This window comes from Onychomys torridus, chromosome 8 (genome assembly GCF_903995425.1).
Source record: "Onychomys torridus chromosome 8, mOncTor1.1, whole genome shotgun sequence".
Lineage (NCBI taxonomy): Eukaryota > Metazoa > Chordata > Mammalia > Rodentia > Cricetidae > Onychomys > Onychomys torridus.
In genome coordinates, this window is record NC_050450.1 from 90,048,776 (window position 1) to 90,074,329 (window position 25,554).

The 25,554-nt window shown below is 51.8% G+C and overlaps 2 protein-coding genes across 2 annotated transcripts; both read right to left on the minus strand.

Moving 5' to 3' along the window:
• Nucleotides 1-10,222: 10,222 nt before the first annotated feature.
• Nucleotides 10,223-11,570, minus strand: Ppy (pancreatic polypeptide). Its single transcript, XM_036194821.1, has 4 exons — nt 11,542-11,570; nt 10,747-10,937; nt 10,376-10,489; nt 10,223-10,281 (listed from the first exon to the last, which is right to left on the minus strand). Exons 2-3 carry the CDS (start codon nt 10,935-10,937, stop codon nt 10,408-10,410), a joined length of 273 nt encoding a protein of 90 aa, XP_036050714.1. The 5' UTR covers nt 11,542-11,570; the 3' UTR covers nt 10,223-10,281; nt 10,376-10,407.
• Nucleotides 11,571-18,255: 6,685 nt separating this feature from the next.
• Nucleotides 18,256-18,779, minus strand: Pyy (peptide YY). The gene is made up of 3 exons (XM_036194772.1): nt 18,592-18,779; nt 18,407-18,490; nt 18,256-18,306 (listed from the first exon to the last, which is right to left on the minus strand). Exons 1-3 carry the CDS (start codon nt 18,777-18,779, stop codon nt 18,282-18,284), a joined length of 297 nt encoding a protein of 98 aa, XP_036050665.1. The 3' UTR covers nt 18,256-18,281.
• Between the last annotated feature and the right edge of the window lie 6,775 nt (nt 18,780-25,554).

A 25,554-nucleotide genomic window follows, 5' to 3' on the forward strand; every position in this document is an offset into this window, starting at 1 on the left:
ATTTCCAGAAGACCATCCTTGGGGCAGTGCTACACTTCCTGTGATGGTCAGCAGGAGCCACCAGAGCTATGCCCAGTGGAGGTGCCCACACTCGGGACACAGGGACATGGACACACACCTACGGGCAACTCCCCAAAGCTTGCTTGTTATGGAAACATTTTCTACTTGCTATACCACTCAGGAAAGAGAAGTTTGGAGACAGCTGTGTAAAAAAGGATTGGAGAGATGGCTCAGTGGTTAAGAGCCTTGGCTGCTCTTCTAGAGGTCCTGAGTTCAATTCCCAGGACCCACATGGCAGCTCACAACCATCTGTAACTGTGGTCCTATAGGATCCGATGTTGTCTTCTGATGTGCAAATGTACATGCTGACAAAAACATCCATATACCGGGCTGGAGAGATGGCTCAGAGGTTAAGAGCACTGGCTGCTCTTCCAGAGGTCCTGGGTTCAATTCCCCGCACCCACATGGTGGCTCACAACCATCTGTCATGAGATCTGGTGCCCTCTTTTGGCCTGCAGTCATACATGCTGTATACATAATAAATAAATAAATCTTTTAAAAATCCATATACATAAAATAAGGATATCTTTAAAAAAGAAAAAGAGATGTGTCATTTTCTTATGAATTATTATAGCTGAGCAACTGAACTAACTACTATGTATATCAGAAGGAATTCACATATACACAAAAACTTAAAACATTATTTTGAAACTATAAAACTTCCATTGTGGTTTCCCATACTGCAAGGAATTACCTTGCATACTCCTGGATGCACCTCAACTTGGGAAACATTATGCCCCCTTCCCCAGTCCCAGCCTCAATACAACATCTCAACGGGTAGCTTTGGCTCATGCTCAGGACCAAACTGAGATGTCCTGGCTTCTTGGTTTCTTTTCAACCACAAGACACAGCCCAAAGGCTGCTCTACCATCCCAGGTCACCCCACCCAACCCTGCCCTGTACTCGGACTGCTCACCTGGAAGAGGGCCCTAGACCTATCTGTGAAGCAGCCTCCTTGCCCCGTCCCAGGACCAGTACCTACACTTCTCCCTGTCTCCTGGATCCACTTTTCCATCTCAGGGTGGGAAGACGCAACAACAGTTCTGTTGAAATCTTAGCCCAGACACAAGTGTGTGCATACTAAGCCAGTTATTACATAACCTTGCTGAGCCTCGGTTTCTCCATCTGGACAATGTGGATACTAACCTCCACCTTGCCAGAGGACAGCTGCGGGGCAGCTGCCACAGTGTCAGCACACAGAAAATGATCCTTAAATGCAGGTCCCTTCTAGAAGTTTGGAAGGCTCTAGCTAGGTGCCACGGGGACAAGTGGGTGGCTCATCTCTCACTCAGGCCATCTGCTGTGCCCTGACTGACCGACCCCAGGTCCTCCCAGAGCACGTGGAGTCCACCCAAGGACTTCTGGAATGTGTGGTCTGAAGGGCATGTCTTCTTCTCACGGCCCACACATCTTTGAGAAGAACCTTGTCCAGCCATATCTGCCCCAGCCACTGCTCTCCTCCCTTCGGTGGCCCAGCTTACAGAAAGGACCTGGAAACAACTTGTGCACTTTCTTGCTGATGCTTAGGCACTTCTCATCACAGCCTAATCTAACCCTGCGCTTACCTAGGCTCGATGGAGGTACTTTTACTAATTCATCCTAATCCTTTATGAATTGGGCATCAGACACCGGACCCGAAACAGCTTAGCAGTTCTTCCTTCCTTCCTTTTATGGAGACACTGCCTCACAAACTTTCCTAGGCTGGCCCTGAACTCACAGTCCTCTGCCTCTCCAGGGCTGGGATTACAGACATGTAATGCCACACCTGGCTGTTCAGCAGTGCTTGACAACAGCTGGCAGGAATGTCCGAAGGCCAGGACCTTCTGGTTTGCGAAGAACACCAGCATCCTCCATTCTGGGAAAATTGGTCCATGAATCATCTGTAATAGGGGAGGCTGGGAAATTCAGAGCATCTAGTCTACTCATTAAAAGAAAATTAAAATTAAAAAAAAAAAAACCTTTTCCACAGACAAGAGGTAGCCTCTTAGCAAATATTTCTTGAAACATTAATTATTCCATTCCTTAAGCACCTATTCCCATTGGGCTGTGGAGTTCTTTGAGGACAGTGGCAGCCTCACAGAGCTGTGACTCCAGCACTCAGAGAAGTGCCTTCCATCAAGCCAGTGCTCAGTAAACACAGGGTGCAGAATCTCCGAGGACAAGTCCACACAAATATTTTACTAAGTTTCAGGGAACTGGGGTTTAGACGAGTGTCTTCCAAAAAAAAAAAAAAAAAAATGTGGGATAAAGGCTTGGTTCTCGGAGTGCCGCTATTGAGAAGTGCCACAACTTTCAGACAGCGGGTCTAGCCCAGAAGTCGGAACATCTGAACAAAGGAAACAGAAAAGCACGCTTAGGGTTGAGGATATAGCTCAGCATACAGCACCTAGTGTGCATACAGCCCTGGATTCAATCTTGCATACAGGGATGGAAAAAGCAAGATGACTGTGCCAGGCCACATACATCTGTAATCCCAACACTCAGAAGGCTCGGGGAGACAGGATTGAAGCAAGTTCAAGGCCATCCTGGGCCACTGGGCTATGTAGTGAGGTTTTGTCTCAAAACAAAATAATAATAATGAAAAAGAAGGGGGAAGAGAAAGGGAAAAAGTCAGGCATAGTGGCCCATGCCGTAATGCCAGCATTTGGGCTTACTTGTGGATGCCCGGCCTTAGCTTGGCTTGTTTCTAGCCAGCTTTTCTAACTTAAACTATCCTGTTTCTCTTTAACGACATTCTGCCTCTGGACTTTTTACCTTTCTGTGTTCTATATGTCTTTCTCTCCTTCTTACTCTGTGGCTGGCTATGTGGCTGGGTGGCTGGCCCGGCATCCTCTCTCTTCTCCCTCCTCGCTCTTCTTTAGATTTCTCCAATTTACTCTCTCTGCATGCCAGCCTCATCTATTTCTCACTCATTCCTAGCTCTTGGCTGTTCAGCTCTTTATTAGACTAAAAACAGGCAAAGTATCACAGCTTCACAGAGTTACACAAATGCAACATAAAAGAATGCAACACATCTTCGCATCATTAAACAAATATTCCACAGCACAAATGTAACACGTCTTAAATATTCCACAACAGATCTCTGTGAGTTCATGGCCAACCTGGCCTACATTGTGAGTTCCAGGATAGACATGGGTATGTAGAGAGAGACCTTGTCTCAAAAAAAGGGGGGGAGTCGGCTGAAGAGATGGCTCAGTGGTTTTAAGGACACTAATGTTCTTACAGAGGACCCAAGTTCAGTTCCCAGCAATTACGTTCAGTGGCTCACAAGTGCCTTAACTCCAGTTCCAGGGGATACAACATCATCTTCTGGTCTCTTCAAGCAACTACATTCATGTGCAAATAGCTACACACACACACACACACACACACACACACACACACACACACACAATTTTAAAAAATCAAAACTTTTTTGATGGAGCAATCAGAGCTGGAGACATAGCTGGTCTTAGTCCTTTCTGTACAAATAAGAGGACCTTGGTTCCATCCCAAGCACCCGTGTATAATCAGGTATGGTGGCACATGCTTTTAAGTCCAGCTCTGGGAGGGCAGAGACAGGAGAATCCCTAGGGCTCACTGGCCAGACAGTCTAGTCAACTCAAACCACCTTAAGCAAAAAAGAAAAGTTCCTTGATGGTCCCTGGGGCAGCTTATAAGGGAGACACCTCAGCTTAGGGCCAAAACACCTCTGAGGCTCCCCCCACCCCCCAGCACTCTCCCCAGCTGAGAATATCTCACTCAAAGAAACAGAGTAACTTGTCCATAAAATGCAAGAGGCCATGCCAAGCTTGGAACCCAGGGCTATCTTGGAGCCAAAGGCTGTACCTCACCTACCAGAATGAAGTGGGAAAAGTTCCTGAGAAACAGACAAGATGGAGGAAGCATAAGAAAGATCAGGAGTTAAAAGACCAGCAAGGCACAAGCCTGCTGAGCATGGGCAGCTGCTGGATGAGGACCGGAAGATGCAGGGACAGACAGGCATGTGTCTAATGGGGGGGGGGGGCACTTCTAAGAGACTGGGTTGCTTCATGATAACTTCATGCCCCTCAACACTTGGGTAGATCTCCTAATTTCTCTCAACTTGCATCCTTCAACATAAAGGGTTAATAAGGCTTAGAAGTGAGACATAAGCAACACTAGAGACTTCCTGGCGGGTTGTTTTACTGGAACGCCAGACCTCACACCAAGCACAACAATGATTATCAGTTATTGATTTTTAAAAAACTCTATATTCATTCAGATATTATTGATAATGACACAGGAAATAAGCCCCTTGATTCTTGAAGCAGCCCATGAATATTAAACATGACAAGTCCACCCACTTGACACCCACAGAAAGACTGAACCAAAGCAACACTGAAACCCAGCAGGAGCAAACTCCAGTTCCTGCCCCTATTAGGCATCTGGGGCTCATAAAAGCACCATCCAGACTCCAACAATCCTGTCCCTCCGGCTCTGCCTCCTGAAACACACCTCATCTCTCTCTTTGGCCAGCTCCATTCCATGTCTGAAGCTTTCCTCTAGCGAGAAATAAGAGCAACTAAGCCCCTACCCTCTCATCCTCATGTTGTCAAAACTGGATAGTTCCTGAAATGAGCCAAGGCCTGAGTCTGAAGGACCAAGAAAGAGTCCTAGGTTAGAACAGGGCAGCCTAGATTTCCACAAAGACACATCACCGAAGCTCTGTGGTCCTCGCTGAGTGTGGGGTTCAGGATTTAGAACTAGGCTCGCATCTAGTTGGGATACATAATAGCTTGTTTCAAATGGAGTGTGGTGATATGTATCTTAATCCCACCCAGCACTTAGGAGACAGAGGCAGAAAGATCAGTTCCAACTTCTCCCTGGCTACATAGTAGGTTGAGGTCAGCCTCATGACCCTGTTTCAAAACATACACACACACACACACACACACACACACACACACACACACACACACACACACAAATCCATAACCTTTTAGCAAGTAGGGTATTTACCCACTAAACCGCTCAGCCTATACTATGAAATTTTATCCTGGAAATCTCACTTATTTTTCTAGCTTTTTGCTACCTAGGAATGTGGTTCTGGTCTCACCAATCTCCAGAGCTGTTGTGCGCACTCAGATCACCCTGGCCCTGAGTTCTCACCCCTTCCCTGAGAACAGGACTTACTAATGAGAGGGTGAACATGAGATCAGTGGAGAGGAGCGGAGAGGCACACCCACACAGAGGGGTTCATCCTGTCCATTGCCCACTCTATGCCAAGAGCTATCTGGTGGCTGAGCCGCATGACTAGACCAATCTTGGCGTCAGTCTCCTGCTGGAAGCATAATGAGCCCCATTCCACATATGAGGCTGTGTGGGCTCACCAGGAAGTGGAGTCCCTTGATCAAGTTCACACAGCCAAGAGCGAGTGAGGTCAGGGTTCCTACTGTCCCTTCCCTAGGAGTGGGGTGGTCACAGGGGATCGTGTCATGTTTCACATTCTGGTCTAGACAAGCAGCAAAGTGGAAGGTGACAGGTTCACACTGAGGTTCTTCGGCCTGAACAGCAATGAGTGAGTGAGTCACTTAAGAAGCCAGGATTCCTCTCTCCATAGGACTCATCAGGTCACTCCCAGGGACTCCACGCAGGACAGGAAGAATGAGGATCCACTCTCACGGCTGCTCTAGTCCTAGATGCCAGAGCAGACAGACTCGGCCTCCACAGCGACCCTGCAGGAAGATTGCCCTCGGATCCGCGGGGTGAGTAGGGTGTCTCTCAGCATTGGCCTCTGCTGACCCCAGAAATAGCCCCTGGGAAAGGTACTGCCCACTCACAACCCCAGAGACAGCTCTTCCCCAGGATCTTGGGACAAAAAGGTTCCTGGTCCCAGGAGCCTCCCACCTTTACCACCCACCCCTCTGGGCCCCTGGAAGACACTGGGCCTTAGTCAGGATAATCGGTAGACCATGTGCTTCCGCCCCCATACTCTCTCTGTTCCCAATTCCTGGGTCAAGACAGATGCAGCAGAAAGGCAGGCTGGGGCGGGGCCTTAGGGGACAAGGTCATGAATCCACAGAAATATAAATGGCCTCTGAAGTCCTGGCCAGAGACCCTTTGCTGTGTCGCTTTGTACCTACCCAGCACTATGGTAATATCTGGTGGTTAAGTGTGGGACCGACCGGACCAGCATCTGTGCTCTCCGGGAGCTTGGGAATGGAGGCTGGCACCAAGGGCGCCTCCACAGGCCCACTAGGGGTGTGAAAAAGTGAAGCCATTCTGATGGCCAGGACAGCTGTCCTAGAGGGATTCCTGTCCCTGCTAGAGGTGGTGCAGATGAGGGGGATTCTGTTAAGAGAGATTTCAGGGGCTCTGGGGTTTAAAGAGAGTGTCCTATTTGGGGTGTCATGCTCTCTCTCTCTCTCTCTCTCTCTCTCTCTCTCTCTCTCTGTGTGTGTGTGTGTGTGTGTGTGTGTTTCTGGGGGATGGGAAGATTGCTGGACTAGCATGCCAGTGTGCAACTATGCTATTCATTTATCGTGTTAAATTCCAGGCTGGGATCTGAGTGGCCAACAGTACAACATCAAAGAGAAAGTAGGCAAAGAGCCCACCTGCAATGTGGTGGGAGGAGGTGAGGCTGGGAAGAGATTCAGACAATAACTACAAATTAGTGTAGAATACAGCAAGAGAAGAGTGGGTGGCAACTTTATGTAGGGGTGCCAGGGTTAGACCCACTTAGAATGTTGAGCTGATGCTTGAAGCTAAGCTGGCCTTGGGGACATCTGGAGAACCAGGCTTCCAGGCAGACAACAAACAGCATGTCTAGGGTTTCTGAGGACCAGATAAGGAGGTGGGAAAGGCTGGAGTGGGTTGGAATTTGCAGCAGAAGTCTGTGAGGTCAGGGACCCTTCTGGCGACTCTAGATCATGTATCTTGTCAGAGCGTGGCTTCTGTTCATTTTTAACCCAGTGCTTTGGGGATATCGCGGTGCACATCCAGGCATGTCCTATTCTCCCTGGGAACCAGGATTCCCTAGACGCTCTGTATGTACCAGAGGCAGCTGCATCTCCGGGTCTGAGCTTCACCTCACTCCCAGCTTTCCCAACAGACGGAGTGTGGCTCCACAAGTTTCAGTGCGGGCACAATCAGGTCCCACTTCCACCCTACCCCACCTCACCCCACCTCATCCCACCCCACCTCCCTTCCCAGGGTCACCTGACCATGCTATCTGTCCCACCCCCTCCAGACCATAGCTCTACCCTGCGCGTGCGCACTGGCTCTAGGGTGCCTCGCGTCACTCCTGGTGCCACCCGATGGCGCTCTGGGCGAAGAGGTCCAACCGCAGCAGTCTCCCGAGCCCAGAGTGGCCAGATGGTTTGCAAACTTTGGCAACATCAACAAGTACATAGAGAAGCTCTTCAGCAACGGGTGGGCTGGCGGAGGAATCGGGGGGGGGGGGGGGGGATACCTGGCACCCCACTCACTTCTCGGCCCCACGATCTCTACAATGACTATCCCCTAGTTTGAAGAAACCCAAAGACCACAAGAAACCATCCAACTCTACCAAATCCACCCCATCGAGCACCACAGTACATCCTTACTTGAAAATCACGGACCCCATGACCGCAAAACACCAGCAAACCCCAAGCCCTGGAACCCCTTGGGCTCCAGCCATAATGCATCCAGCAGAGGCCTCCACCTATATCCTTGAGCAGGTGGGTAGGAGAGAGAGGGGAAACTCCTGGGGATGTATGGAGTATGCCAGGGCCAGGGGTGTTCCTCACCAGCCTGTACCTTGACCTCCAGACACCTGGCCAGAATCTGACTACCCTTGGACCCCTTTAGACGATGAGATGGACCTCTGTTCCTCCCTACCCACGCAGCACGGACAATAAAGAGAAATAGCAGGACTAACAAGATGGCCACTAGCCTGCTGGCCAGAGTTCCATTCCGGATCTCTTAAGATGGAAGAAAGGACACGCATTCCATGACTTGCGCGTACACACACATACAAACCACAATAACAATAAAGGGACGAATAAATAAATAAATTTTAAAAAAGAATCTCTATTGCTTCTGTGGCTTCTGTGGGCACTGGCAGGGAGGACCTGTCCCTTCAGTGAGGAAGGGAGTCTGTAATTCCTCCACCTAGGTTTGTCCCCCGAATCACCCTGCAACCTACCCACCCACCCTCCACCCCCTCACCCCCGTCCTCTGCTTCCAGAGAGACTGGCTGTGACTCAGAGAGAGAGAAGATGGAAGGATTAGTCCTAGCGACTTCTAAACAGGGGCTCCAGCCAGCCCTGCTCCCTGCCAAGTTCACCACACCACCCCGGCTGGAATGCTGCTCTAGCCTGAGAAAGTGGTACAAACACAAACACAATGGATAAAGTCTAGGGGACCTCCCCCATCCTGAACCTGGTAGAGCCCATTCCTGAAGCCTGCTCACCAGAGAGTTCTGGTCAGGGCCACACACTCCTTCCCTTATCATCCGGCTACCAGACCCAGGTGTGTGGGGGCAGGTTCCTGATTTCTTCCTCTAAGAATGTTTACCTTTCTCCACAGAGCCCATCTCAGGCTGAGAGATGGCTCGGGGCTTCAGAGCACAAGCTGCTCTTCCAGGGAATCCAGAGATTCCAAGCACCTACACTGGGTTCTATAACCATCTGAAACTCTAGTTCCAGGAGAGCTGAAGCCCTCTTCTGGCCTCCAAAGGCACCAGGTACTCAGGTAGTGCACAGACATATATGCAGTCAAAACACCCATACAGTAAACTAAAACTAGAAGCCAGAGAAGGTATTGGAACTCCAGGCTTTAGCGCCGTCATTTACACCCTGCTCTCCTGCAGAAGCCTCTCTATCCCCTACCTAGACACCCCTTGGACTTAAGAATCACCTTGAGCCAGGCTTTTGCAGTATAGCTGGGTCCTGTGCAATTGCACCTTTGGTCTTTTAGGGCAGGTTCTGCCTCCAGCTCATTCACACTCAACAGACAGAAGCACAATTACAACGTCATTGCTATGGGATCAATGCCAAATGCTGAGCCCAGGAAAGTAAACTTTCATCCAGCAAGCCTATCGCCCCCAGACCCTTCAGATGCAGCCTCTGGCAGAGATGGGAGAAGCCATTCTGTGAATGTCTTATGTCTTCCATTCCCCATGATGTCCCTATCCACAAAAGTTCCCAGAAAGGGGAGTCAAGTTCACTCTCTCTCTCTCACTTTGCATACACATACCACCACCACCACCACCACCACCACCACCCACCACCACCATACCACCACCACCACCACCACCACCACCACCACCACCACCATCATACCACCGCCACCACCACCACCATCAAACCACCACCACCACCACCACCACCACCACCACCACCACCACCACCACAGCACCATACCACCTCCACCTACTCAGGCTGCCCAGTACGGGTAGACAGTCTACAGGGAGTCTTCAGGAAGTACCTGAGTCTTCCCTCCTTGCCCCAAGAACCAACACGTGGATGCCACAGGTTGGACACAGGGAGGTGTTCAGAACGTTTGACTAACTGCGTCTCCTCCCTGGGGGCAACATCTGCCTATGGCTTTTCTCTCTGCGGTAGCTAAAATCCATTCTCAGGCTGGCAGTTCACTACCTCTCAGGACAACCCATTCTCTCCAGATTTCTAGAGAATAGTTCTGAGACCACCCTACAAGTCAGACAACTGACTATCCCCCACTGGCACTAGTCCTCAGGGCCTGCCCCTGCCCCATGCCAAGGGCACTTTACTATAAATGATTCTTCCCCCACTGCCCGGGTTAGAGGAAGCAGTCTTGAGGGTACATGTGGGAACAGGTTGGCCTCAGGCTGAAGAGCTGGATGGCTTAGAGGTGCTGGGGTAGGAAGATTAAGCTCAAGACTGCCACATCACAGACTTTCAGGGTAGTCTCCCGTCTCGCTGGACCACAACTCGGCCCTCTGTGAAAAGGATGAGTTGAGCCTCTACAGTCACTCATGATCATCCTAACTCCCCTCCCCACCTCAGCCTCCCTGCCTGTGAATTTTGCCTTCTCCTGCCCTCCCTTCCTCTACACACACACACACACACACACACACACACACACACACACACACAAACACACACGAGGCTGTGATTTTTAATTTGCTTTATTTAGTTTGTAAGGGAGCAGGTTGTTGCAAGAATGCAGAAGAAAGAGCTGGACCAGGCTGTTCCACAGGCACAGGCGGGGCACTACAGGTCTATTGGGCTGAGCTCCCTGTAAGGAAAGAAAGGAACAGTGAGAAAGGACAGCCCTTGTTCTCTGAGACCCTGTTTTCCTTCCCCCTCCTCCAGATCGCCACTTTCCAGACCTGTCCTTAGCTCGGGGTAGCCGAGCAGGGAATCAAACCAACCAGGGGCTGGTGCATGGGGGAAGCTGCATTCTAGGGAGTCCAGCTGTGTTCCCCTCATCTCTCTTCCCATACCTGGTAAGGAAGATAGCTGGGATAAGTGTGGTACTCAGGTGTCAGCTCACCTGGCTTGTATTTCCTCCATAGACACTGTCCTGCCCACAGCACAAAGACCCAAGCCACTCAGTAGGAATACTGTTTTCTCAGAGCAGGCATGGAAGAGACTGGGACTAGGGTTAGGGCTCTCTCTCTCTCTCTCTCTCTCTCTCTCTCTCTCTCTCTCTCTCACTCACACACACACACACACACACACACACACACACACACCGTACCTAGGCCTGGTTTGTGTGTTGATATATCTGCGGAGCTGAGTAGCATACTGGGCCATCTGCTCTGGTGAAGCATAGTCCCCTGGGTACATTGGCTCCAGTGGGGCCCCCCAGGCACCCTGCAGGGGCTGCAGCAGCAGAGCCACCCAGGTGGATAGGAAAAACAGGGAGAGGCAGAAGTACGCAGTGGCCATCTAAGGAACAAAGAACAGGGTGAAAACAGAACGTAGCCCATCTGCGGATCCTCCTCCGTCCAGAACCTACCGGCCCACCACACATTTCTTCAAGCCAAGCCTGGGGACAAGGACAAATGAAGGAGCCACCAGCATCCGCCACCTTCCTTCCCTGGAAAGCAAGGACACCTACGCGTACACACACCCCTCAATGACCAGGTCAGCAGCCAAAGGTTAGCCCTGGCCTAGGCAACATAGTAAAGCAGAGCAGAGAACGCGGGTATGAGGGCTGGAGACACAGGACTTATGGCATTGATGGCTCTGAGGATGCAGGAATGGCCAGGGTTAGTGGAAAACACCAGGTGGGGGATACAGAATTCACTTGCAAAGCAAAGGAACAGAAGGCTATGGCACTGTGGGTCCAACCTTCCATTGACAGGTTTATACAGATAGAGAGAGAGACTGAAGAAGGACCTTAGGTCTCTTGAGGGCCTCAGCCCTACAAAACACTAATTCCTACCCTCTAATTCCAGCCTTAACTCAAGAGGTCCCCAGAGGCAGGGCAGGATGAGCCCACTTACCCTGTATCCTGAGCAAGTGGGTGTTGGACCACGCAGACACCTACCTCCTGCTGGACTGGTCTCCCTGCGCATGGTTGTGCCCCTTTATAGTCCTCAGCACCCCGAGAGTCTCCGCCTCCTGTCAGCCTTTCTCACTGCCAGCCTTCAACCCCATTTGCCTGTCTCCCTGGTACCTGCAATACATGCATGGCACCCAGAAAGAGGAAGGCACCGTCCAGGGCCGTGTTCTTGGTGTCAGAGTAGCACAGAATGAATGAGGCTGGACCACGACAAGGGTCTTCTGTGGGGTGCATCCAGCTTTGGGCACCACAACAGACTTGATTCATAAATGACAGAGTCCTGACATGATAGCCCAGAGGTTCTAGTTGGTGGCCTCAGTACAGCCTCCCCAGGAACAACCCCACTCACCAATAGGATTTCCTCTGGGCACAGATTGAGGCTACAGCTCCAGGCCCCACCCCCAGCATGGGAATGGAAGTGGGGCCTTCCTTTCCTGTGCACAGCTAGAAAAAGGAAGGGACAGGGAAGGAGTCTCGGGTCCTCAAGCCACTTGGAAAGGAGTGGAGAATTTGGTGCATGCATAGGGTGCCAACCAAGATCTGGTAGGCCAGAGTTCAAAGGACACAGGGTCCATGGGGAAGGGACAATTTCTGGTAGCTACTTCTCTTCCCACCCCAGAGCTCTGTCCCAGGGGAGTGCTAAAAAAACAAAACAAAACAAAACAAAACAAAAAAACAAAACAAAAAAAAAAACAAAAAAAACCCAGCATCACTTACAAGCTTCAAATTGTCCAAAAAGCTCCACACTACCATCCCACTGAACCCCTGCCAGGCCCTACTTGGCAGACAAAAACAAAACAAACAAACAAAAACCCTGCACTCTGTCCTAGCTGTCCAGAGTTTGAAATAAGAGCCAACAACACACTGAACTCCTCTAACTGGAACTGTCAGAGAATTGCTAGTACTTCCTGCTTCCTGATTGAGGGATGGGAGGCTCCCAGACTCACCCCCAAATCTCACAGTCAGCCTTCAATTCCTCTGCTGGGAGATTCTCCTGGTGCACACCACTGTCTTCATGCTCGGTATCCTTTGCCCAGCCAGGACCTCTACCCTGCTCAGCCAGGAGGCAGTCACTGGCTCTGTGTATGTTGACCACTGAGAAGGGAACACGGACTCCTGCTTTTTCCTGAGGTTCTGCTCTCAGGTCAGAACAGCAAGAAGCATCAGAGTGGGTCCTGAAAATGCAGGAAGTGATGAGCGGGGAGAAGGTGACCGACCGCCAGGAATCTGGCGTGGTGAGGTTAGAGGTCAGATAGGCCTGGGCCCAATTCCTGCCCCTGCCCCTGCCCCTGCCCCACCCCCCTGTGTTGTCCTGGGAGCATGATGCCATTACACCCTCTGGAAAGTGAGCATCATCGCGCTCACCCCCAGATAGGGAGCCCGTTCCTCTCAGCTCTCATGCATTGTAACAAGAAGAACAGGAACGGCTCAACAGACAGCTGACATTCCACAGAGTCAGTGGACTTCATTTCTTAGCAAGCCTGAACCCTTCTCTGGGCTTAGTTTTCCCACTATGCAAAACCCGTGACAAGTCCCGATTCGAGGCCCGGCACTGTCTGGGAGCGGCTACAGCTGCCACCAGGGGGCGCCTGGCTCCGGCGCCGGTTTTAAGGGTCTTGAGTTTCCACCGAACCTCATGGAATCTGTCCTGGCCTCTACTCAAGGTGAAGGACCCTCACCAAATAGACTGAATTCGGAGGCTGGTTCTGGTGCGGGAACTATTTACAGTTTGTCACGCAAGTCAGCCAGCTTTGTCTGGTCCTAAGAAGTCAGAATTGCTCCTCAAATGCCAACCAAACCCGTGGCTTTAGATTTTTGCAACAACAGATTCCAAGGTCCTTGCAGGTGGTGAAGGGGGAAGTGCGCATGCCTTCTAAATTGTATGACCACATCTAGAACACACAGATATCTCCTGCTGATCTTTCTTTTCTTTTCTTTTCTTTTCTTTTTTTTTTTTTTTTTGAGACAAGGTTTCTCCATGTAGTTTTGGTGCCTTTCCTGGATCTCACTCTATAGCCCAGGCTGGCCTTGAACTCACAGACATCCGCCTGCCTCTGCCTCCCAAGTGCTGGGATTAAAGGCGTGCGCCAACACCAGCTGGCTCCTGCTGGCCTTTATGGGTTCCTGCAATGCTTGAATGGAACGTCGGGGGAAGGCACAGGCCCTTAGGAGCAGCAGATGCAGTAGACAGATTGACCAAGATGGTAGTGGCCCCTCACTAGCCACATGCTCTCTGGACCAGGAAGATGGCTACTGGGCAATGTGGTAATGAGATAAGGAGAGAGCCAGCCCAGAAACATGGAGGTAAATGAAGAAGACAAAGGAACAGCGTGCAGAGGCCCCAGCTACATCCTCCAGGACAGGAATCTGACCAGGATCTGTCCCTGCCACACCCTGGCCTGGCTCTCTTACCTCAATCCCGGCTGTTCTCAGTGAACAGGCCAAGCAGGAGTCATTTGCAGTACACGTGATTTTGTTCCATTTTGTTGTGTAATGTGTGTGTGTGTGTGTATGTGTGTGTGTGTGTGTTGGGAGGGGTGAGTATGTGCAGGTGTGTGAAGGAGGGTGTTGGGGTTTTATGTGTAGGTGTGTATGATGGTTTGTGTATATGTGAGTGTATGCGCATGTGCACACCTCAAGTGTGGTTCCTCAAACACCATCCACCTTGTTTCTTGAGCCAAGGTCCCTCACTGTGGCCTGGGACTCACAGTTAGGCTGAATTGATGAGGCAGTGGGCTCCAGGGACCCCCCTGTCTCCACTGCTCTTATACTGATCATAATAACATGCCACTACAGCTGCCCTTCTCCATGAGTGCTGTGGACCGGCCTGGGTCCTTACCCTGTGTGGTGAGTATTTTACCAGCTGAGCTGTCTCCTCAGCCCCTGTTTTTTATTTGTGAGGGGCACCTCACTATGTAACCCCAGCTGATCTCAGAAATTGTGGTGCCTCCTGCCTCAGCTTCCCAAATGTGTCATTGTGCACATTTGCTCTTAGGGGCACCAGGAGGAGGTGAGCAAGAGGGGGTCAAGAAGGAGGCCCAGGCAGCCTTTTGTTTACTTTTTTTTTTAATGAGGTCATTGAGATTGAGAAGAAGCAGGTTATGGTATAGCCATCCCTTACCTAGAACTATATTCCAGGTCCTTCCTCAAAACGTACCTTGATAGGTATCACTTTGGGCTGACAAGAAGATTCAGCGGGGTTTGAGTTCTGTCCCCAAACCCACCATAGAAAGAAGGAACAACTCCTGAAAGTTGACCTTTGACCTGCACATGAGTACCATGGTACACACACACACACACACACACACACACACACACTCATGCACACACGCACACACGCACATGCACAAACACACGCATACAACCAAATCAATATGATCATATGATGATGTGTGTAAAACATGTAGCTAAAGATGTGCATGGTGGCAGACATCTTTAATTACAGCACTCAAAAGGCAGAGGCAGGTGGGTTTCTGATGGTTCAAGGCCAGTCTGATCTATCCAGTGAATTCCAGGACATGCAGGACCACAAGAAGAGACTTCTTTCTCAAAAAAGAACTGGTGTGTGAGGCTTGCTCCCCGACCACACAGGCTTGACGACCTGAGTTTGACCCCCAGGACCGATGTAAGGGTTGAAGGAGAGGACTGACTACCCAAAGTTATCCTCTTAACTCCACAAGCTATGACACACACCACACACAATAAAAAACACCACAATTTTGAAGAAGAGCCTTTTGCAGAGATAATTATTGCTACTGTCTTTGTTGCTATTATTATAGCTAAATTTCCTTTACATCAAGCTGCTCAGTCCCAGATTACACACCTACTCGAAACTCCTCCTCAGAGTGAACCAGAAGTAAAGCCACCTTGCTAACGGTCACCTGGACGTGCCACCTTCACACAAACTGTCTGTGACCATGCATATGATTCATGCCAGGTCTCGCCTCTGTTAGCTTCAAACTGACCCCAGCTTCTCCAAGCAGATGAGCAGACAGGGACCACAGACACCAGCATCCAGACACACAACCAGACACCAGCATCCAGACACACAGCCAGTCACTGCAAGCCTGGAGCAGTGGAGGGACACGGGGAGACACTGGGGTGACACTGGGGTAGGACAGGGGCCTCAGGGGGGACACAGGGAGACACTGGGGTAGGACAGGGGTCTCAGGAGGGACACGGGGAGACACTGGGGTAGAACAGGGGTCTCAGGAACAGTGGGGGGACACTGGGGTAGGACAGGGGTCTCAGGAGGGACACAGGGAGACACTGGGGTAGGACAGGGGTCTCAGGAGGGACACAGGGAGACACTGGGGTAGGACAGGGGTCTCAGGAGGGACACAGGGAGACACTGGGGTAGGACAGGGGTCTCAGGAGGGACACGGGGAGACACTGGGGTAGGACAGGGGTCTCAGGAGGGACACAGGGAGACACTGGGGTAGGACAGGGGTCTCAGGAACAGTGGGGGGACACTGGGGTAGGACAGGGGTCTCAGGAGGGACACAGGGAGACACTGGGGTAGGACAGGGGTCTCAGGAGGGACACAGGGAGACACTGGGGTAGGACAGGGGCCTCAGGGGGGACACGGGGAGACACTGGGGTAGGACAGGGGTCTCAGGAGGGACACGGGGAGACACTGGGGTAGGACAGGGGTCTCAGGAGGGACACGGGGAGACACTGGGGTAGGACAGGGGTCTCAGGAGGGACACGGGGAGACACTGGGGTAGGACAGGGGTCTCAGGAGGGACACGGGGAGACACTGGGGTAGGACAGGGGTCTCAGGAGGGACACGGGGAGACACTGGGGTAGGACAGGGGTCTCAGGAGGGACACGGGGAGACACTGGGTAGGACAGGGGTCTCAGGAGGGACACGGGGAGACACTGGGGTAGGACAGGGGTCTCAGGAGGGACACGGGGAGACACTGGGGTAGGACAGGGGTCTCAGGAGGGACACGGGGAGAAACTGGGGTAGGACAGGGGTCTCAGGAGGGACACGGGGAGACACTGGGGTAGGACAGGGGTCTCAGGAGGGACACGGGGAGACACTGGGGTAGGACAGGGGTCTCAGGAGGGACACGGGGAGACACTGGGGTAGGACAGGGGTCTCAGGAGGGACACAGGGAGACACTGGGGTAGGACAGGGGTCTCAGGAGGGACACGGGGAGACACTGGGGTAGGACAGGGGTCTCAGGAGGGACACAGGGAGACACTGGGGTAGGACAGGGGTCTCAGGAAGTGGTGGCACTGGAGGGAGGGATGCGGAGGGTCTAACTCCATGGAAAGGAAGCAGGAATGGCCCTAGGAGGTGACGACGATGCAGGAAGGGCTTTCCAAGCAGCAGAGGAAGAAAATGTACTGCAAGCAAAGGCCTGTGGAGACCGGAACCCATGCCATCCATGACATCTTGGGTCCCGGGGTTGCCTCTTCCTCCTCTCCCTTCAGGCCCTGAAGGGCAGCACCAGAAGACAGATGTGGGACCCCATCGTCCCCTGTGCAGGAAGTGTTACAGCAGAGGTCACTCTCCTTCCAGGGCCACCAGGCTGTAACGGGTCCGGCATGCCTCCCCCATCCACAGCCTTCCTGACTGACACCCTTTCTCTGGGTCTGTATCCTTGGCTTCGACATGATCACCTCCCTCTCATTCCCTGGCCACCTCCCCAGGCTGGTGCTGCTTAATAGAGGATAGGGCACGTAGGCCCTTCCACCAACACTGACCCCCATACCAACCCCCAAGACCTCGGAAAACAGGACACAGAGAAATGGACATGTTTCATAGTGAATAGCCAGGGAGAGAGAGAGAGAGAGAGAGAGAGAGAGAGAGAGAGAGAGAGCTGGGTGTCTAGAGAAGGGGAAACGGCCTAATTAATGGGCCAATTAATGGGCTTCCTGCGATAAGAGATACCCAGGGGCTCTGGTTAGACTATAGTTTAAACACCCACAACACTTTAGACCTCAGTGTTTAATAGGGAAAGAGAGGAATTTCGGGTATCCCCACGGCCTTTTCACCAGAAAAACACAGTTAGTGATAGACATCGAGTCTGCATTCAGCAATATGGGGAATTCCAACTGTTGCTGAGAGAACGGAGACCTCCAGACTCCCGTTGCTTCCCCTGTTCAGGGAACGAGGAAAGTGACTTATTTCCCTCCTCACTCAGTGCACCCACATCACCTCTCCAAGGTCTCTTCCGCCAGGGTCCCGTCAGAGACCCTATCCTGACCTCCATGGCCCTGGGACTAACCGTGGCTGCTCAGGGGAGCCCCCCTGCCCTCCCCTAGCCTTCTCCCTGGCACTCTCCTGCTCTACCCTCAAACACCTCTCCACCCGGATCTTTGCTGGCCCCTGTTCAGAATCCACTCCACCCACTCTCCTAGGCTCAAGGCTCGCTTCCCAGGTCCTTTGGGAGGCCTGGGCTGGGAGGAGGTGTCTACGCTGAACTCTCCGACCAAGTCCTCTCCTTGTCCTCAGAACCTTTTCTTAGTCACCAGTGTTTGCTGCAGCTCCAGGCGCCACCTTACACACCGCTGACAAGCGAAAGGGACGGAAATAGAAACACACACGTGTATTTTGTGTGAAATTTGCTTTTTATTTGGGGCCAAGGAAATGAACGCACACCGCCCTCAAGCCTGGGCGTCTGGGACACCAAGACGTGGCGTCCCCTCTTCAAACCAAATATGCAAAGGAAGTCGGTAAAGTTAGCACATCTCCATGGAGGGCTTGGGGCTCTTCACCATTGGTAGGCACCTTCTGGCCTGCAGGAGGGAAAGGAAAGGAATAGAATGGGAGGTGTAAGTGATGGGGCCAGTCCACTCTCCAGGGGATGCCTGTCACGGAGCGTGGGGGTCTTTTTACCGAGACCTGATGGGGAGGTTTTTGCTGTCATCGGTGAAGAGCAGTTTGGAGAATAGAGCTTCTGGGATGTCCCTTTTCCCATACCTGGGGGCAGGACCACAAAGGGGCATGGTCAGCCCCAGGTGGAGCGGGGACGAGGGTGCAACCCGGGAGATCCCCCCCGCCACGCCCACTCCGGCGCTCACCGCTGTCGGGTGACCAGGTTGAGGTAGTGGCGCAGGGAGGCATAGTAGCGGCTCAGCTCCTCGGGGGAGGCGTCTTCGCCGGGAGCTTCGGGTTTGGCAGGGTAGCTGTCCACCAGCGCTCCCAGGCAGGCGAGCAGGACAAGCAGTACTACGACCAGGACGGACCAAGGCCTACGCACCGCCGCCATCTAGGAAGGGAGCGTGGAAGGGTGGGCCCCCCTGAGCCTCGCCCCTCCGGCCAGGGAGGCTGCGGCTGCCTTCGGGCCCACATCTCAAAGACCACCCGGCTCGCCTCGTCTTCCCCGCCATGCACCATCTCTAGCCTCGGTTTCCTCATCCATTAGACAGCCCTTGCCTGCCTCCCCACTCCAGCTAGTACCCGAAGAGGTAGATAAGAGAAGTCAGCAAAGCTGACACGCGGGTTCCCCCGGGCTCTCCATCTCTCCGCAGCTAGACCCTGCCCATCCAGCTTCCAACTACTCAGCTCCAGTTTCCAGTGACCCGACTTCGCTTTCCCTACAAAATCGAAGGCTACCAGAGCGTTCCTGGGCCCTGGTCACTCACGGTGACAGCTCCCAAAGCGAGATGAGCAGGAGGTGGCAGGCAGGGGAGGCTAGAGTGCTGGACAGCTCCTGGACGCTGGCCTCTGGTCTCTGCTCAGAGCTTCCCTGCGGGACTTATATCCCACTTGGAAAGGGAGGGGGAATTCAGGGGAGGGGATCCACCAAGGGAGGGCTTGTCTCCTCCCTCCCTCCTCCCCTGCCAATCGCTGACTTTACACCCAGCCAGGACGTGCTGTCTCTCCATCTCGCAGGAGCTGAGTGGGCAGCCCCCCACCCCCGCGCGCCTCCAACTTGGGGGCCTTCTGGAGGGGTGCCTTGTCTGAATCTTGTGTTCACCTCACAGATGCCACAAGGAAGCGAATCTAGAGTTTGGACAAAGTCAGGAATGAGAGTTCATCTTCCTTAGTCTCTTCAAAGAAAGGGATGAAGAAGGGGGAACACAGTTCCCACAGCCTGGGGGACCCATGACGGCCCCTTCCAAGAAGCGACCCTCTGTGCTTCTGCTTGACAACATCCCAGGACTGACTGGACATGCAGGGGGAGGCTTCTTTCTGCTGAAGGCGGGGGTGGGAGTATGTGACCTTGCCTCCCAACCTGATTATAATGTCTTGAGGATGAAGCCTTATTGGACAGACATTCGGTCGTGTCCTTTCTCCATTGAAAGGGAGACGGGGAAGGAAAAATCTAGTTCCCTTCCCAGAAGCAGCTGCATCAGCTACATGTGTATTCCAGCCTAGAACAGACAGACCCAGGACCAGCTATACACACCCCACATAGAATGCTCTCTCAAGACGGAATCGCATCCCCAGTCAGGGCGTAGGTGTCTTCTGTGGCTGAGTGATGCCAGGTGAGCAGGTGTATGCCACTGTTTGAGCCTGTTACAGCCATCACTGGGCTCTGGGGCTGGCGAGGGAAGGCGGTGTACATCTGCAGGAGAGGAACAACCACTGATGTTTATTAAGCATTTATTTTACACTGCATAACACATAAATTCCTACACAATGTTCAGAGTGTTCCCATCTTACAGCTGAGAAAACTGAAGTCCTGAGGACCCACACAGGGGATGAGGGCAGACAGACCTCAGAAACAGCCTTCTCGGCGCTGATGGGGACAGGCTCAGCACCTCGAAGCTCAGGAGTTACACATGGGAACAGGGGTTGGGATATGGCAAATCTTGGGCCACAACCTACTCTGAGTGGCTGAGTGGGAGAAGAACCCCAGAACACCAACCACATCAGACCCACCTGCTTCATCAAGAAGAGAGGGCCATAGGGAAGTGTTCTGTAAAGCCTTTTCTAGTTCCTTCCCTCAGCCCAGCCAGAGCCACCGCTCCATCCAACCCATGGAAACAGGAGGGGCCATCTTGGCCAGACCCCTAGTTCTGGGCCAGCCCTTCCACTTTACAGGACAGATGGCTGTGGATGCTATTTTTAGAACTCGCCTGAGATGGAGCATTCAGGGCTCCTTCAATCACCTTTTTATGGGTTCAGTCACCTGCACTCTCCGGAAACAGATCCTTATCAACCAGCCAGGTCCCGTGGGCCCCATGTAACAGAAGAAGCACCAGGTCATCTTCCTGAGCACGGAGATGGAAGAGGACATCAGGTCAAAGGGACATGTACCCCGGCCCTGGAGAAAGGAGAGATCATTCTTAGGGAGCCTGTACCTGAGGGTCAAGGCACAGTCTTGTTCTCCAGGAACCCTCATCTCAGGGAGAGTCATAGCCACATCCTTGGGAACCCCCACCATTTTAAAACAGATACAGAGAGAGCAGCCAGTGTCCTGTTTGGAGAGGAGATGACAGAAGGGAAATAATTCTACTCTGTTAGGGAAAGCCAAAGGTTGTGGATGAAAAGAAAGGGCTGGAGAGAAGGTAGCCTGGACACTGGTTAGGACCGCTCTGATCATAGAGACCAGAGTCTAGACAGACAAGGATGCTACAGGCTACCAGGGCCAAGGGTATGGTAATGGACATTTGTTCGTAGGCTCCTGAAGTTCACAGGCTAGCTACATTGGTGAGAGGTTTGTAGGGGCATTGACCCCAGACAGAGATAAAGGAGCCTGTGAGAAGAACATGAAGGAGTCATCACCCCTGGACACTGCCCCCCAACAGCCTGAGGGAATACAAAGTTCAAGGAAAGATGACAGAAGAGAAAAGGGGAATCCAAGTGAAGTCCAGATTCAGTGTGTGAAACAGCTGAACCCAAGGGGGTTCCTCAGTGTGGACCAGGAGCCAGCCTCCCCCTCCTCACAAACCCCCTCTGTGCATCTTTGGCACCCCCTCCCATTCTGCATCCCAATTACAGGACAAACTGACTGCTCATTAATCACCACCTCCTCATCAAGGACTTAATTAACTGTTGATTAGTGGGGAAGATGTCTCAGCCCTTGATCAATAGGCTTGGCTGGCCCCACGACATGCCCACCATCATCATTGACCCATGCATGACTCAGCCTCCATGAGACAGGTCTGGAAGTGGGGGCTGACATCTGTGAGAGGGAGCTTCCAAAATAGTTGTTATTGTACACTCGAGACCAGGACCTGCCTCCAACTCGTCCTTGGAGGATGCAGGGACAGAACTGCTGAAATTCCTTTGTTCTTCATCCTCGGAGAGCCTAATAAGACCAGCCCAGGTCAGGGAGGCTAGCGTCCTGGACCTTAGAAAACTGCTTGCCTTGCTGGGTGGTGGTGGCGCATGCTTTTAATCCTAGTGCTTGGGAGGCAGAGCCAGGTGGATCTCTGTGAGTTTGAGGACATCCTGGTCTACAGAGTGAGATCCAGGACAGGCACCAAAACAACACGGAGAAACCCTGTCTCAGAAAACAAAAAAGAAAACCATTTGCCTTGTCTAGTATGTTCAAGCCCCACTCATCCCAAGTGATTGAGCGTTCTGTAACATCAATGGTCACCTGAAGCCAGTATCCAGAACAGGGATCTCTGATACACAGGACAATTTGCCTCCCCAGGCAAAGTTACAAGGTAAGAAAGAGTCATTCCTTACAAATGTGGGTGCAGCATGAGGGAGGCAGAGACAAGAAGATCTCAAGTTCAAGGCCAGCCTGGGCTGCATAACAAGACCCTGTTTCAGAATGAAACAAAACAAGAGGGCTGGGAATGCAGCTCGGGTCTAGTGCTTGCTTTGCACAGATCTCGGAGTTTGACCCCCAGCACTGACATGGTGGCACACATCTGCAATCCCAGCAGTCCAGAGGCAGAAGCAAGATCAGAAGTTCATGCTCTGTTTTTGGCTATATAAAGAGCTTGAGGCCATCCCAGGATACATGAAATGATCTTGTTATGGTTAGTATTATATGATGAAACACCATGTAACCGAAGTAACTTGGGGAGGAAAGGGTTTATTTGGCTTACACTTCCACATCGAAGGAAGTCAGGGCAGGAACCTGGAGGCAGGAGCTGATGCAGGGGCCATGGAAGGGTGCTGCTTACTAACTTGCTCCTCATGGCTTGCTCAGCCTGCTTTCTTATAGAACCCAGGACCGCCAGCTCAGGGACAACCCCACCCACCATGGGCTGGGTCCTCCCCTATCAATCATTAATTAATAAAATGCCTCACAGCTGGATCTTGTGGAGGCATTTTCTCAAATGAGGCTCCTTCCTTTCAGATGACTCTACCTTGTGTCAAGTTGACAGAAAACTAGCCATAATGGAAACCCTGACCAGAAAGAATGAAAAGCCGGGGGTGGAGGGGTGGAGGGAAGAGGCAATAGTTTAGCAGGCAAAGTACTTGCCACCAAGCCTGACGACCTGACTTTAACCCAAGCTGTCTTAGCCAAGGTGTGAGCTAGCTGATCATTATCTCAACTCCAATTCTTCAAGACAGTACGAAGAAGTCCCTATTACCTGAGGGGACAGGCTGGTTCTCAGGAGAGGATGACTCAGCTCCTGGGTTACAGCTTCACCCTCAGGGATAATTGCCCTCATCTGGGAATGACCCAGCAAGGCTCTGCTGTTCCTGGAACCCGAGGCAAGTGCAGGTTTGGAACCTCTGGTTATCTCTGTGCCTCTGGTACACGGGGATGAGATAAATCCATAGACCGTCCTGGATTGCTTAACATGTCTATGCAGAGTCAGGCAAGAATCTCACCCAAAGTAAAAGACAGATACATAAAATGAAAGCAGAAATGCCAGGGAGGGATGGGTGGTTTTTAACCAAGTAATTTCTAAGTACCTTTTATAATAGGATTTTAACAAATTCAACAACTTCATCCATTTAAATCTGTTGCTAAGAAAAAAATATATATATATATGAGGACCAGAGAGATGGCTCATCTGGTAAAGGCCCTTGCCATGAAGGCCTGGCAACCTGAATTCCATCCTTGGAACATAAAGGTGGAAGGAAAGAATTGATTCCAAAGCTTTCCTCTGACCACACATGTACTGGGGGACATGTGTGTGCACACGCACACCCCCCCACACACACAATAAATAAATAAATAAATAGAAGTTAAAAGAGAAAATAAAAACCTTTTAGGACTGATAGCACATTTTGCCTGTGTTTTTTGTTTGCTTGTTTGTTTGTTTTGTGACTGGGTTTATTTATGTGGCACTGGATGTCCTGGATCTCACAATGTAGACCAAACTGGCCTTGAAATCATAGAAATCCACCTGTCTCTGCCTCCTAGGTTCTGGAATTAGAAGTGTGTGCTGCCTGCCAGGTGGTGGTGGTGCATGCCTTTAATTCCAGCAGAGGCAGGAGGATCTCTTGAGTTTGAGGCCAGCCTGGTCTACAGAGAGAGTTCCAGGACAGCCAGGGCTACATAGAGAAACCCTGTCTCAAAAAATCAGGGAAAGAAAAAACATGCAAGATTTAATTCAATGTCTGTTTCTTCTATAAAAACCCTGTGAAGTAGCCTGGGACCTACGGAGAGCCCGGTGCCGCTACATGATGGAGACTCTCTGTGAGTTCCACAAGGCGCTGCTACATGATGGAGACTCTCTGTGGGTTCCACAAGATGGTTGGTGAATTTCTGGTAGAGACTTAGTAATTATGCTCTCTACCCAGAGATCCCAGGTCAGGTAGCTGTAGCTCTTAGAGATGGCATCAAAGGTGGCCTGGCAAAGTTGCTCAGGGTGACAGTGCAGTCCCTGAGGGATGTGTAGCAACCAGCTGCAGCAGCTTCTTGGGCATGAGAGCAGAGGAGGTGCCTGTGCCTCTGGGACCACAGATAAAGTGCAGAGCCACAGTGGCCTGTCACCTTGCATGGTCAGTGTGGGGTTTATCAATCTTGTTACTCCAAAGGCCTCTCCACACACAGAGACAATGGAAAGTTTGACCAAGATGGTGGCGCCTTGGATGGTAATGGGTACCCTTCTTGGAGCACTTAGCAACCAGACCGACGTGACCATGTAGTCCCAATAATGACAAAAGCCTTGAACCTGGTCTACTGGTGCGCCTGAGTCTGCTTCTGCACTGGTGCTGGGATTAAAGGTGTGCAACACCACCGCCCGGCTACATGCCTTTAATCCCACCCAGCACTCGGGAGGCAGAGGCAGGCGGATCTGTGTAAGTTCGAGGCCAGCCTGGTCTAGAGAGCAAGATCCAGGACAGGCACCAAAACTATACACAGAAACCCTGTCTCAAAAACAACAACAACAAAAATTCATTCCTTATCTTCAGTTGTGTTTTGGTTTGGTTTGGTTTGGGTTTGGTTTGGGTTTGGTTTGGTTTGGTTTGGTTTTGGGGGACAGGGTTTCTTTCTGTAGCCCTAGCTGTCCTGGAACACGCTCTGTGGACCAGGCTGGCCCTGAACTCATGGAGATCCATCTGCCTCTGTCTCCTGAGTGCTGAGATTACAGGTGTGCACCGCCGCTGTGGCCCTTCTTCAATCTTACCTTCACCAGCCCTGATAGCCTCAGCTCCAGATGCTGCTGAAGCCTCTGTGAAAGTCACTATGGCCTCCCAATCCTGCTTCTCACCCTGTGTCTGCCAGGTTCTCTTGGGCACACTGCACTGGCAGCATCTACCATTTGATGTTTTCCTGTGCAAGGGGCCATGTATTCTTTTTTTCAGATGGGGGGCACATGCCACAGCACAGTGTGGAGGGCAGAGGCCACTGGCCAGGAGTTGGTTTGCTCCATCCACCTTGCTTTGCGGCAGTCTCTCTGGATGCTGCCACTGTACTGTGCATGTGAGCTCCAGGCCAGTTCTCCTGACTGAGCTGACTGAGGAACTACTGGAAGTAGAGATGTGTGCCTCTGCATCTGGATGTTAATGTGTGTTCCAGGGATTGAACTCAGGCTGTCAAGCTTTCATGGCAAGTACTTTTTTTTACCTGCTGAACCATCTCCCTGACCGAAATATGTCTTAATGACAAGTTTGTGTGTTTTCCCAGCGAGACAAGCCTTCCCTGTGCTGGAAAGCCACTGCCTTAGCAGTCA

What these genes read in the sequence shown, in the direction of transcription:
- Pyy (XM_036194772.1), bottom strand. Translation starts at nt 18,779, where the DNA reads ATGGCGGCGGTGCGTAGGCCTTGGTCCGTCCTGGTCGTAGTACTGCTT. An exon ending in AACCTGGTCACCCGACAGCG is followed by an intron (nt 18,491 to 18,591) that starts GTGAGCGCCGGA and finishes TCCTGCCCCCAG; the next exon opens with GTATGGGAAAAGGGACATCC. An exon ending in AACCTCCCCATCAGGTCTCG is followed by an intron (nt 18,307 to 18,406) that starts GTAAAAAGACCC and finishes TCCCTCCTGCAG; the next exon opens with GCCAGAAGGTGCCTACCAAT.
- Ppy (XM_036194821.1), bottom strand. Translation starts at nt 10,937, where the DNA reads ATGGCCACTGCGTACTTCTGCCTCTCCCTGTTTTTCCTATCCACCTGG. An exon ending in AACACACAAACCAGGCCTAG is followed by an intron (nt 10,490 to 10,746) that starts GTACGGTGTGTG and finishes CTTCCTTACCAG; the next exon opens with GTATGGGAAGAGAGATGAGG.